This window comes from Panthera tigris, chromosome E3 (assembly GCF_018350195.1).
Source record: "Panthera tigris isolate Pti1 chromosome E3, P.tigris_Pti1_mat1.1, whole genome shotgun sequence".
In the NCBI taxonomy this organism is placed as follows: Eukaryota; Metazoa; Chordata; class Mammalia; order Carnivora; family Felidae; genus Panthera; species Panthera tigris.
In genome coordinates this window covers 26,416,127-26,428,223 of record NC_056675.1, presented here as the reverse complement: position 1 = coordinate 26,428,223, position 12,097 = coordinate 26,416,127, and the positions used below count along the sequence as shown (strand labels likewise).

At 47.3% G+C, this 12,097-nt stretch overlaps 1 protein-coding gene across 3 annotated transcripts in view; it reads right to left on the bottom strand.

Moving 5' to 3' along the window:
• The window catches only part of TMC7 (transmembrane channel like 7), a 56,481-nt gene extending 44,406 nt beyond the window's left edge, over positions 1-12,075 (bottom strand). Inside the window, exon 1 of one of the 3 annotated variants that reach the window (XR_006212354.1) lies at positions 11,932-12,074. Coding sequence is in view for 1 of the 3 variants with exons in the window: in XM_042971350.1 (XP_042827284.1) it covers positions 11,932-11,998 (67 nt within the window). In the remaining 2 variants the exon portion in view is untranslated. Of the gene's footprint in view, positions 1-9,950; positions 10,009-11,931 lie in introns of those variants that run through there. The other 2 variants (XM_042971350.1, XM_042971351.1) reach the window with 2 other exon arrangements.
• Positions 12,076-12,097: the final 22 nt, after the last annotated feature.

Below are 12,097 nucleotides of genomic sequence, written 5' to 3'. Positions count from 1 at the left end.
GGACCACGGGCTGGAGCTAGAGCCTGGGTTGGCTTGTCACCCACCAGCCAGGCCACCCCAGGCAACATGATGACTGTCTCTGAGTCACATGTTTCTCTTCTCAGGAACGGGGCACATAATACCATGGACCTCATCAGCGAGATCATGAGGATGGTGTTACAAACAACGCAAATAACATTAGCTAGGATTACTGAGCACTTACCTTGTGCCAGGCTATTTGAGGTGCTCTGTATGCATCACCACACTAAATACTCTAAACTACTCTTTGAATAGAATCATCCCCTTTTACAGATGAAGAAACTGAGGTTTGGAGAGGTTAAGTGCCTTGCCCACTCACACAGCTAGTAAGTGTTGGAATTAGGAACCTATCACAGGTTTGCCAAATGCCAAAGCTGTAGTCTTCACCATGAAATGACTCAATGGGCCATGGATTTGAAAGTGCTTCGTGGGGCACCTGGGTGGCTCAGTCAGTTAAGTGTCCGACTTCGGCTCAGGTCATGATCTTGCGGTTTGCAAGTTCAAGCCCAGCGTAGGGCTCTCTGCTGACAGCTTGGTGCCTGGAGCCTGCTTTGGAGTCTGTGTCTCCCTCTCTCTCTGTCCCTCTGCTGCTTGCACTCTTTCTCTCTCTCAAAAATAAACATTAAAAAAATTTTAAGAAAGTGCTTCATAAACACTAAAATACAAATTATTTAATTGTTCTTCCACGTACTCCTATTCATATTTCATAACAACAGTCCCTGGTGGAAAACTCTATTTTCAAATGGCCGTTATCAAAGAGGAACGACTCTTCCTCTTCAGACATTCTCGGGAAGTGCTTCATCTTCAAATCAAGAAAACAAAAAATTACAAGCAACCCTTTGAACACAGGCATCATTATTTTTAACACTACGATCCACCTCCTTCCATTTTCACACGACCACACATTGGTCAGAGCATGACATCACCGGATTTCTCACGCCAACCTGGAGCGGTAGACAGAGGCGTCCCTGCCCTGGCTTTTCAACAAGGAAACTGGGGCCCAGAGAAATGGCGGCTTGCCCAAGGCTTTGCTGTCCAGACAGACTCCTGGTTTTACCTTCTTAGAAAGACAGGTTGTATCATCTCGCAGAGACTTGCTTTTCTCATCCTTAGAGAGTAAGAATGTCTCATCATAGTTATTGTCAGATGTGCTCCTGAATTGGTCCAGCTGAAAGTTATCATCAGCACGGCCAATTAAGTCCTGTGGGCGGTGTGTGGGCTGCCTGTTGGCCATTTATTTGCATGGGAGGCAGGAGCATACTTAAGACATTGGGGTGCCTCCATCTAGGAATGTCTAGAACCCATTGGCCATTGGAGCTGGATTTGGGCACTTAGATTATTATTTAGGTGGGAGGATGACTGGGTAATTACAGAGAATGTGGGGGCCGGGGCGGCCATTAAGTACTTTTTCTGTTTTCTGGTATCCTTCCAGGTTAAGGCCCAAGTTACTCTCTCTGAGACTTAGAGCAGTGTCTTGCTGAGGGACAGCCCTCCATCTGAAGGATGGATGAATGAATGAATGCGGAGAGGCAGGTACACCTGAAGAGCATCCTTAGGCCCAACTTCCTTAGCAGCTTTTTCCACAGGCCACGAAATCCTACCCATAAGCATGAACACTGTCAGGACGTGGGCACAGGCCAACTGTGATCTAAATGGCACTCAAACCACCACCAGAGTCCCTCTCATGCTTGCCAAGAATCTAGCCCAGCCGTATTTGGTGCTGGGTTCACTTCAGGGTTTTTTCTTCCCACTCACAGAATCGTAGAAACTCCAGGCAAGAAGGGACCTTCTGGATCATCTGGTCCAGGCCTCTCGCCAGCTGCCGGGGGAATGAGTTCTGTTTGACAAACTGTATGGAGCCCCTCTCTGCACGAGACTCTGAGGCAGGGACTCTGGAGGGGAAGAGGGTTTGCAGACTTGCTTCCTGCCTCAGTGAGCTTTCACTCACTCCTTCAACCCCACTGCACTCATCTCTAATTCTTTTTAAAATTTTTTGAAGTTTACTTATTTAGAGAGAGACAGTGCACATGAGCAGGGGAGGGACAGAGAGAGAGAGAGAGAGAGAGAGGGTCCCAAGCAGGTTCCAGGCTCTGAGATGTCAGCAGAGCCCAATGTGGGGCTTGAACTCAAGAACTGTGAGCTCATGACCTGAGCTGAAATCAAGAGTCAGATACTTAACCAACTGGGCCACCCAGGCACCCCTCATCCCTAATTCTATCCTCCTCACGGTTTACTTGCACCTAGTGTCTCACCCCCTTCCTCCCCCATTAAGACTGTAACCTCCATGAGGGTAGGGGCCCCATCTCTCTCCCCCACTGCCAAGTCCCCAGGGTCTAGCACAGAACCTGACTCATGGTGACTGCTCAATAAACACCTGCTGACTGACTGACTGAATGAATGAATGAATGAATTTGGTGTTTGGGATACAGGCAACATTAGCTAACCCACCAGGCAGACCAAAGCATGTGTTCAGCACACCAGCAAAGCAGGGACACTAAAAAGTGAGAAAAGGGTTTAAGGAACATAAGCATTATTCTTCTCTATACGGATAATATATTTTTTCCATAATTGAAAAAAAATTTTTTAAGGAGAAAAAATAAGCCGTCAAAAAATAATGATTGAGATGTTGACTGAATACTCTATTATTCTTATTTAGTTACTTCACACAAATGAGCCCTGTTAGAAGCATGCTTTGCTGTCATTTCTCAAGAAATGATCAAATGGCTCATGCACATCTGGTCTCATATTACCAACGAGGCACTGTTGACACTGATTTCAGAATTTTGGGGACCTCTTTCCACTCATATTCTTTGACATTGTTTTTATTTTGAATGCTAACTGAAGGTGGGGTACCAAAGTAATATATGCTCACAGCTAACCCTAATGCTAACCCTAACCCAAGGGCTCACAACCCAGGGGATCTAGTGGAAGATGCTATGACAGCTCCCCCAAGTGCTCCAAGGCCAGGGTCTCATCACTGTCTTACTCCTGGAAAGGCCACCCACCTGCCCGTCCATCCATCATTCACTCACTCATTCCCTCAGTCACTCAAAAACATTTACTGAGCAACTGCTATGTGCCAGCCAAGCACTCCTCTAAGACTGGGACATAGCCTTGAATATGACATACAAATTCTCTTGCCCTTATGGGACTTACATTCTAGCCAGAGGAGACCAACAGTAAGCAAGTTAAGAACAATATATTTCAGGGGCACCTGGGCGGCTCAGTCGGTTAAGTGTCTGACTTCGGCTCAGGTTAAGAAAAAAAAGGTAATATATTTCAGAGGCAGACTGTGTGGAGAAAAGTAAAGCAGGGATGGGTTGGAGCAAAGCCAGAGGAAGGTGGAGGGTGGGGGTAAGAGCCACATGGTTACTGGGGAGAAGAGCATCCAAGGCAGAGAGAAGGGCAAGTGCAAAGGCCCAGAGGCAGGACCGTGCCCACTCAGTTCAAGGAACAGGAGGGAGGCCACTATGGCTGAAGGAGAGTCAGCAGAGAGGAGAGTGATGAGGTAAGAGTTCAAGGGGAGAGACAGGCCAGACCAGACAGGGTCTGTGAGCCATGGTGAGGACTCTGGCTTTCAGTTGAGTAGGTGGGAGCCATGAGGGGTTTGGCACAGCAGAATGACATATTCTGACTCCGATTTAACAAGATCTCTCTGGCCAGTCCTGTGGCTATTTCTGTCCATGAGCTGCATAGGTTGGCATGGCTATGTCCTATCCCAGGGCATCAAATGTCAAAATGCACTGTCCTGCAATGACAGACATGTTCTATGTCCGCACTGCCCAGTACATGTGGCTATTGACCAATTGAAATGGGGCTGGTGAGAGTCAGGAAATGAATTTTTAGTTTTAGCAAACTTTATTAAATTTATATTTGCATAGCCCCACGTGGCTAGTAGCGATGTACCGGACAATGTAGAGGGGCCTCGTTCTTAGGAGGCCAGAGCCTGGTCTGAGAAGGGAGGATCCAGGGCCTTGGGAGCCTCCCCCATCTGCCAGACTTCACAACTGCCAGGCTAGGAGGACCTGTATGAGTCACACCGCCTGGCACCTGGGTGGGGCCTAGGGACTGGCTGGGTGCAAGGCTTTACGACCAGATGAGCAAACAGCCTTCAAGAGGAGTGACTAACTGGGCAATCAGAGCCACGCTGGGCCCTGAACCCAAGTGTCCTGGTTTTCAAGTGGGTGGAGCATCCGGTGGGCTATACGTGGGCAATAACTGGGATTCTGTCTGCCTGAGTGGACCACAGACGTAGTGGTTAAGAGCACAGCCTCCAAAGCCCACTGCCCGGATTCAAATACAAGGTCCACTTGCTACTTTGTTGACCATTCCATGCCTCAGTTTTCTACCTATAAAATGGGGATCCACCTGGCATGACCATCCTGAGGATTGGGTGGCTATTATATGCTTAGAAGAGAGGTCAGCAAACCTTACTATTTACTTACTATTTACCACCCAGTCTCTGTCACAACTCCTCAACTCTGCCGTTGCTGTAGGAAAGCAGCCATAATCCATAAATGAATAGCATGATTGTGTTCTAATAAAACTTGATTTATAAAAATAGGTGGCAGGCTGGATTTGGCCCGTGGGTTGTAGTTTGCAGACCCTTGGCTTAGAGCAGTGCCCAGCACATTGTGCTTTATACCCGGTCATTTAGTAATGAACTCAATGTACAGGGAGATTTTATACGTGCCGTGAGGGATCTCGCTATGGACCAAGCTACTCCTTCTGTGGAGTGTTTACCTTCCTTGGCCAAGATTTCTCCAAAGAAGATTTCCAACATTCCTGGAAGCAACAACAGAAACTAGCCTTTACTGAGCATTTACCATGCACCATGATTATGCCAAGCCCTTTATATACCTATCTCCTGTCATCCCTACAATTACTTCATCCCTGGGTCCTTCTTACATGTGCCTTCATTCTGCAGTAAGGAAAGCTCAGAGAACTCTGCCCAAGGTTGAGCTGAAGTCTGAACCTTGAGGGCAAAGACTTCCACGGGTCTGATTCACTCTTACATCCCTGGAGATTGACATGGGGCCTAGCACATCCCAAATCAAACAAACACTTGTCTAATAAACACGCAGACATGCTGTTTATTACATGTGGCTCTACAGTCACAACATTAATGTCCTTCTGTTTCAGTACTTTGTCAAGTAACTTCCCAGAGTCTCAGTTTCCTCAGGGGTCAAATGGGCAAATAACACCTCAGGAATTGCTGTAATTCGAGAAAGTTACCCACTTGAGCCTAAAGTCACACTGCTGACCAGGGCCTACCGTATGAGGAACGGGTTCCTGCTCACCTGACCTCCTCCCCTCTCCTCCTCCTGCTGGCTCCAGCCTGAGGCCTCCCCAAAGACACCAACATCCCTGCCATCTCCACCCTGTGCTCTTGCTGTATGCCCTTCTGGACACTCTTTCCACCTGCACTCCCTATGGCTGTTCTGTTACACCCTCCAGCCTCCGTCCACAAGTCCACAGCTCAGAGAGACCTCTCTGACCACCTCAGCTAAGCAGGCCTTTCCCCTCTCTAGCTCATCACCTGTTTACTTCCTTCTCAGCAATTACACTTAGCTGTAACTACCCTATTTCCCTCTTTACCTGTTCAGTGAGTGTCTCCCCCGCTTGACTAGAAGCTTCTTAAAAGCATGTCCCTGGCCTGCCTCTTTCAGCACTAGGTTCCACGCCTGGTACAGGTTCCACGCCTGGTACACGGTCATGACTCAGGGTCAGTTCCCTTCCTCCTCTCCCTGCTGGTAGGAGCGGGGAGCCCCACTGAAGGTCTGGGTGGTCCCACACTCAAACAAAGCTCCTTTAAAAAGCAACCAGATTGCAACAATGGTTACAACACTGAGAAGTCATTTCCCCCTTTTATCCCTCTAAATTCTTCACTTCCTGAAAAAAACAAAAACAAACAAAAAAAAAAGCCACCGAGGGCCTTTGGGCCTCATCTGGCCTGAGTTGCTGGGCAGAGCTCAGCCTTTTCAGACAGAGGGGAAAAAACAATTCAAGGTCAGACTGCTGGCTCACCAGAGAACTAGTGTGGCCTGAAGTGATGCGTGCCGTCTCCAGCTGTGTCCAGTCCTGCAGAAGATCCCTCCCTCCCAGGGTACCTTTCAGGGTACCACCCTCCCAAGTGACCCTTGGGACATGTGTAAGTAAGGGTGCCGAGTGACCCTGATGAATGGGCTTAGCAGGTAAGGACAACAAACACTGCAGGATGAATGGTTACTTGTCTTCAAGCTTAATACAACCTCTTGGGCTGAAACAACCCAAAGAATTGCTTTAATTATCTAATAGCGTAACTCCAGAGAGTATAAGTACACAGCACATGAAATCAGCAAATCGTATAAGATTAAGGCTACAGAAGCCCCTAATAATTAATAATAATAATAATAGGAACAGCTACCATTTGAGTGCTCAACACCCAAGTCTTCAACATGCTTATCTCATTAAATCCTCTCAGAGACCCTAGCAAATAGGGGTCTGATTATCCCCATCTTATGGGTAAGAAAACTGAACGTCAGAGAGGTAACAGGACTCGCTCAAGGTCACACACCGTATAACTGGCCAAGTTGGGATTTGTATCTGGGCCAGGTACAAACTACTACTCTCTTTATCTTAAAAACAAAATAATAATAATAATAATGACAATAAGAGTAATAATAATAAAATGGGTCCCAGCACCCCCTCACAGAAGGAGTCTAAAGGGGCTGTGTAGTTTTACCCCTTACCCTTCCAAGCGTTCCTGCTCCAAAGGCCCAGACTAAGTCCCACCCTCTGGAAAATGGGGTCAATGCAAATAGTCACAACATCGGGGCCCTCGAGGGCCCCTCCCCGGAGTAGTGCCTCTTGAGGAGGACAGAGGAGGGGTGAGTGGCTCCGAAGCCATCACAGAAGTTGCAAGCCTGGCCATGACACAATGACAATCAGGCCATCTTGAGTCACTTGGGTACCCCCGATGAACAAAGGGGTAATGGTCACAGCAAACCCCCACATGAGGGTTAAGAGTCCCAGAGGTTGGCCAATCCTCAAAAGGTTAAACACAGAATGACCACATGACCCAACAATTCCACTCTTAAGTACCTACCCAAAAGAGCTGAAAACAGATGTTCAATCAAACACTTGTACACAAGTGCTCACAGCAGCATCTTTCCTAAGAGCTGAAAGCTGGAAACAATCCAGATGTGCATTAACGGATGAACGAATAAGCAAACTCTGGTATAACCATACAATGGAATAATATTCAGCCATAAAAAGGAATGAAGAATGGATACAGGCTATAATGTGGATAAGCCTTGAAAACATTGTTTATGCTAAGCAAAGAAGGGAGTCACAAAAGGTCACACTACTGTATGATCCCATTTCTATGAAATGTCTAAACTAGGTAAAACCCACTGAGAATGCAGACTGGTGGCAGCCAGGGGCTGGGTGAAGGGGAATCAGGGAGTGATATCTTAATGGACAGAGGGCTTCCTTTGGGAGTGATGACAATGCAACTAAATAGAGGTGATGAATGTACTAAATGCCACTGGATTGGACCCTTTCAAATAGTTGATTTCGTTATGTGAATTATACCTCAACTTAAAAGTCACTGAATGGGGCACCTGGGCCTGCTTAAGATTCTCTCCTCTCTGTCCCTCTCCTCCTTTCCCTCTCTCTCTCTCTCTCTCTCTCTCTCAAAAACAAACACTGAAATAATAATAATGAGAATAAATAAATAAAAATTTAAAAAATAAATAAATCACTGAATGCATTCTGGTTGAAGATGATGTCGTATGAAGTGCTTACTGACTGGAATATGGTAAATGTTTGGCAAAGGGGAAACACCAAGTCATTCCATTCAACAAACAGCACATGCCAGGAGTCATGGGACTGAGGGGTATGGAGTGGGCAAATGCCTCCTGGGGGCACTTGAGATAGAGGGGGGTCTTTGCTCCTCGGAGGTGACATTTCAGCTGAGATCAGGCAGAACAGAACAATGACCTCCAGACCTGAGAAGGAGAACATTGGAAGGGAACAATGGGTGGCTGGGGCCTGGGGGGCATGAGTGGGACAGGAGCAGGGGTCAGGAGAGGTAGCCAGGGGCTGGCTCAGAGTGGCAATCCTGTCTATAGACCCTGGGAGAAGGTGGGCCTCCAGCCTTTACTCCTATCAGAACCTTCACTTCCTAGTCATGGAAACCGAGGCAAATCAGTGTCTGAACTTGGGTCTGTTCAATTCCAAAATCCCTGCTCTTAAAAATGATATAACTTGGCGGGGCACCTGGATGGCTCAGTCGGTTAAGCATCCGACTTCGACTCAGGTCACAATCTCACAGTTCATAAATTTGAGCCCCGGGTCGGGCTCTGTGCTGACAGCTCAGAGCCTGGAGCCTGCTTGGGATTCTGTGTCTCCCTCTCTCTCTGCCCCTCCCCCATTTGTGCTCGGCCTCTCTCTCTCAAAAATAAACAAACATTTTTTAAAAAACTATTTTAAATGATATAACTCAGGGTACCTGGGTGGCTCAGTTGATTAAGCATCCAGCTTTGGTTCAGGTTATGATCTCATGGCTCATGGGTTTGAGCCCTGCATCGGGCTTTGCACCAGAGCCTGCTTCTGATCCTCTGTCTCCCTCTCTTTCTGCCCCTCCCCCACTTGCATGCTCTCTCTCTCTCTCTCTCTCTCTCTCTCTCTCTCAAAAATAAGTAAACATTTTAAAAACTGATAAAACTCAAGAGAAGTGAGAATACAGTCCAATGGATACTTGGACAGGATGAGGCCAGTGGGCCATGTGGGCATAAAGCAGGGACAGAGTCTAGCCTATGAAAGGGGAGGCAGTCAGAGAAGGCTTCCAGGAGGAAGTGACACCAGACTGAAAGAAGAGGAGTATGCCTTACAAAGGAATAAGGTAATGAATGGCACCCATGGCAGAGGGAACAGTAGGGGCTTTGCAGGCTCTAGAAGCATCACAGTACCAAATCATGAAAGGTGTGCACTCAAGTATTTCCTGAAGGTGTACTATGTACTAAGCACTATACTAAGCATGGGGACATGACGGTGAGCCCAGCCCTTGCCCTCCTGGGGCTTATCATCTAGTAGGGAACAGAGACATTAATAACAACAGTTAATACTTACATGGTCCTGTGACAGCCACAAAAGTCTCCAAGGTGGCTGCCGGTGACCCTCTCCCCCAAATACCGATATTCACATCCTTACATAGGTCCTTTCTACACGGAACAGGGCTGCCCCCTGTGACCAATAAGATATTGCAGAAATAACAGGTGTGATCTCCAAGAGCGGATGATCAAAGACATTAGGACTTCTTTGCCCTCTCCTGGACCATCTGCCATGTCAACAGGGCACTCAAACAGCCTTCTGGGAGGTCCATATGGAGAGGCTTCCAGCCAACAGCCAGTGTCGGTTCGCCATCTGAGCAAGCCATCTTTGGAAGGGAACCTCTAGCCACAGGCAAGCTTTCCTAAGATTTGCATCCCTGGCTGATACCATGATTGCAACTTCATAACAGACCCTGAGCCAGAACCACATAGATAGGTCATCCCCAAATTCCTGACTTGCAGAAACTGTGAGATAAGAAGAGATAATCACTGTTCTAAGCCTCTAGGTTTGGGGATAATTTGTCAACAGTATAGATAACTAATACAAGTCCTTACGAAGTTTTTAATGTAAATTAACTTTCTTAATCCTTATACTGACCCCCGAAGTAGGTACTGTCACTACCTCCATTTAATACATAAGGAAACTGAGGCACCAAACACTTCAGTGCCTTGCCTGAAGACAAAACCAGTACATGGAAAATGAGGATTTACATCTGGGAATCCAGAGTCTAGATTCTCAGCCACTACGCTATAGCTGTCAGTGTGGCTTCGGGTACACTTCATTCATTCATTCATTCATTCATTCATTCTTTGAACACATATTTAGCATCTACGTACCAGACACTGTTCTGGGTGTTGGCAGAAAAAGACAAAGCACTTGCTTTTCATGGCACGCACATTGTAGAAGAGACATCTAATAGACAAGAAAACAATCAAACCAGATGACTTCAGAAGGTGGTAAGTGCTTTGAAGGAATAAACAAGGGAACCAATCAGGGGAAGAGAGATGGGAGCACTTCTTCAGAGAAAGTCTCCAGAGATCTGCCTCTCTGAGGTGACATCTGAGCAGAGATCTGACAAGAGGAGGAAGAGGCTACCATAGGAAGATCAAAGAGAAATGTAGTTCAGGCAAAGAGAACAGCTGGTGCAAAGGCCCCGAGGCAGCAACAATATATTGGAGGAATTTTCATCATTTAGAAAGATGCATATTCCCCAATCTGTAAACCAGATCCCCTTTGTCTCCTGCCACTCCAACTGTGCTTTCGTGATGCCCATAGAACAGGCCACCATTTACAAAGTACAACAGAGTTACAAATACAATCCCTTCTGAGCCTCCCAGTCAGGCTGGTGGATACAAGGTGATAAAACGTCATTTGTCCTAAGGACAGGGAAGACCTTTTAGTCAGAGAAGCCAGTTATGACACTCATAAAAAGAGGCTTACAAAGTCTCCTTAAACACCCAGCAGAGATCGAAAATAGATGAATCTCATGCCCTCTGTCTGGGAAACCACGGCTGGCATCTTAAATGTGATGGATTGTGCCAAACTAAGAGCAAGGTAAATGGAAACCAACTAGAAAAACACTTGAATGGCTCTGATTGAATGCCTGAAGTTGAACTGATGCCAACGCTATTAACAATGAGCTAAAAAATAATTAGCATCCAAATGAATCTGACTTCTGTTTTCTGATTCCTGAGCAAGTTTCCAGGGTTTGGGTCTCTCTAGATATCTTCCTTCCTCTTCTTCAAGATGCAGAGAACAATCCAATCAGAAGGGCCCAATGCCCCAATCCACACTCACGGTTTCCTTACTGTAAATTCTTGTGACAAAACTTCTATTCTCAAATTGAAATAGAGGAAACGCTGCTTGTAAAACTCACAGCAGGTTCAGGGCACATGTAAGATGCAAACACTGCTGGGAAGCCCTCCCGGGTGCTGGCAACTTTTTATCTTGAATGGGTAGCAGTTGTACATATTTATGTAAAAATTCACTATGCTTACACTTCACTGTAAGTTTTACTTGATAAAAAATGAAAAAGAGGGGTGCCTAAGTCAGTTAAGCGTCTGACTCAGGTCATGATCTCATGGTTGTGGGAACAAGCCCTGTGTGGGGCTCTGCACTGAGTGTAGAGACGGCTTAGGAATCTCTCTCTCTCTCTCTCTCTCTCTCTCTCTCTCTCTCTCTGCCCCTCCTCTGCTCATGCACTAAATAAATAAATAAATTAATTAATTAATTAATAAACTTTGTTTTTTTAAAGGAAAAAGACTATAACACTTGGCTGGCTACCATTTATTATGCCTTTCTGTGTACCAGGCACTGTGCCTGGCACTTCACATATTTTTCTCTCAACTAATCCCACCAACATCCTAGTCCCATTTTACTGCTGAAGAATCTGAGGCTCAGAGAAGGCAAGCCATCTACCAAACATCACACAGCAATAAACAGCCAAAGCAGAATTCAGCTCCAAGTCTGTCTAACTGTAAAGCCTGAAATGTTACGGGAGGCAGACATCTCGTACCACAATGTTAGGGCTGGCGAGGCGCTCACACTCTTTTCAGTTAACAGATTAGGGATCCCTAGAGCAGTGACGGGAAGGCACCACTCGGTCAGGGCTCCCATTCCGGTGCTCCTTTGGGGAGGGCATGCGGCCTCTGAATTGAATGAGTATTGCCTGCAGGAAGGAGACCAGGAGGATGGGAGATCCGCTTTCCCCCAAAGCCAGGAGCACCCGGCGCGGGCAGGTGGCGAGGGGCTGGGCCCCCGCCCAGCTCCCGGCAGCTCGCCCGCGGGCCGCCCGGAGCGCGGTCCCCGTCGCCCTACCTGGGTGGCTGAAGGGCTGCCTGCCGGGCCTGCCTGGCGGGAGCGCACTGGCACTGGACTCGCTCATGGCTGCGCCCTGAGCCCCGGAGAGGCCGTCGGGGACCCGCTCTGGCCGCCGCCGCCGCCGCCGCCAGCTCCCGGAGCCGAAATTCCAGGTTCCGGCGCG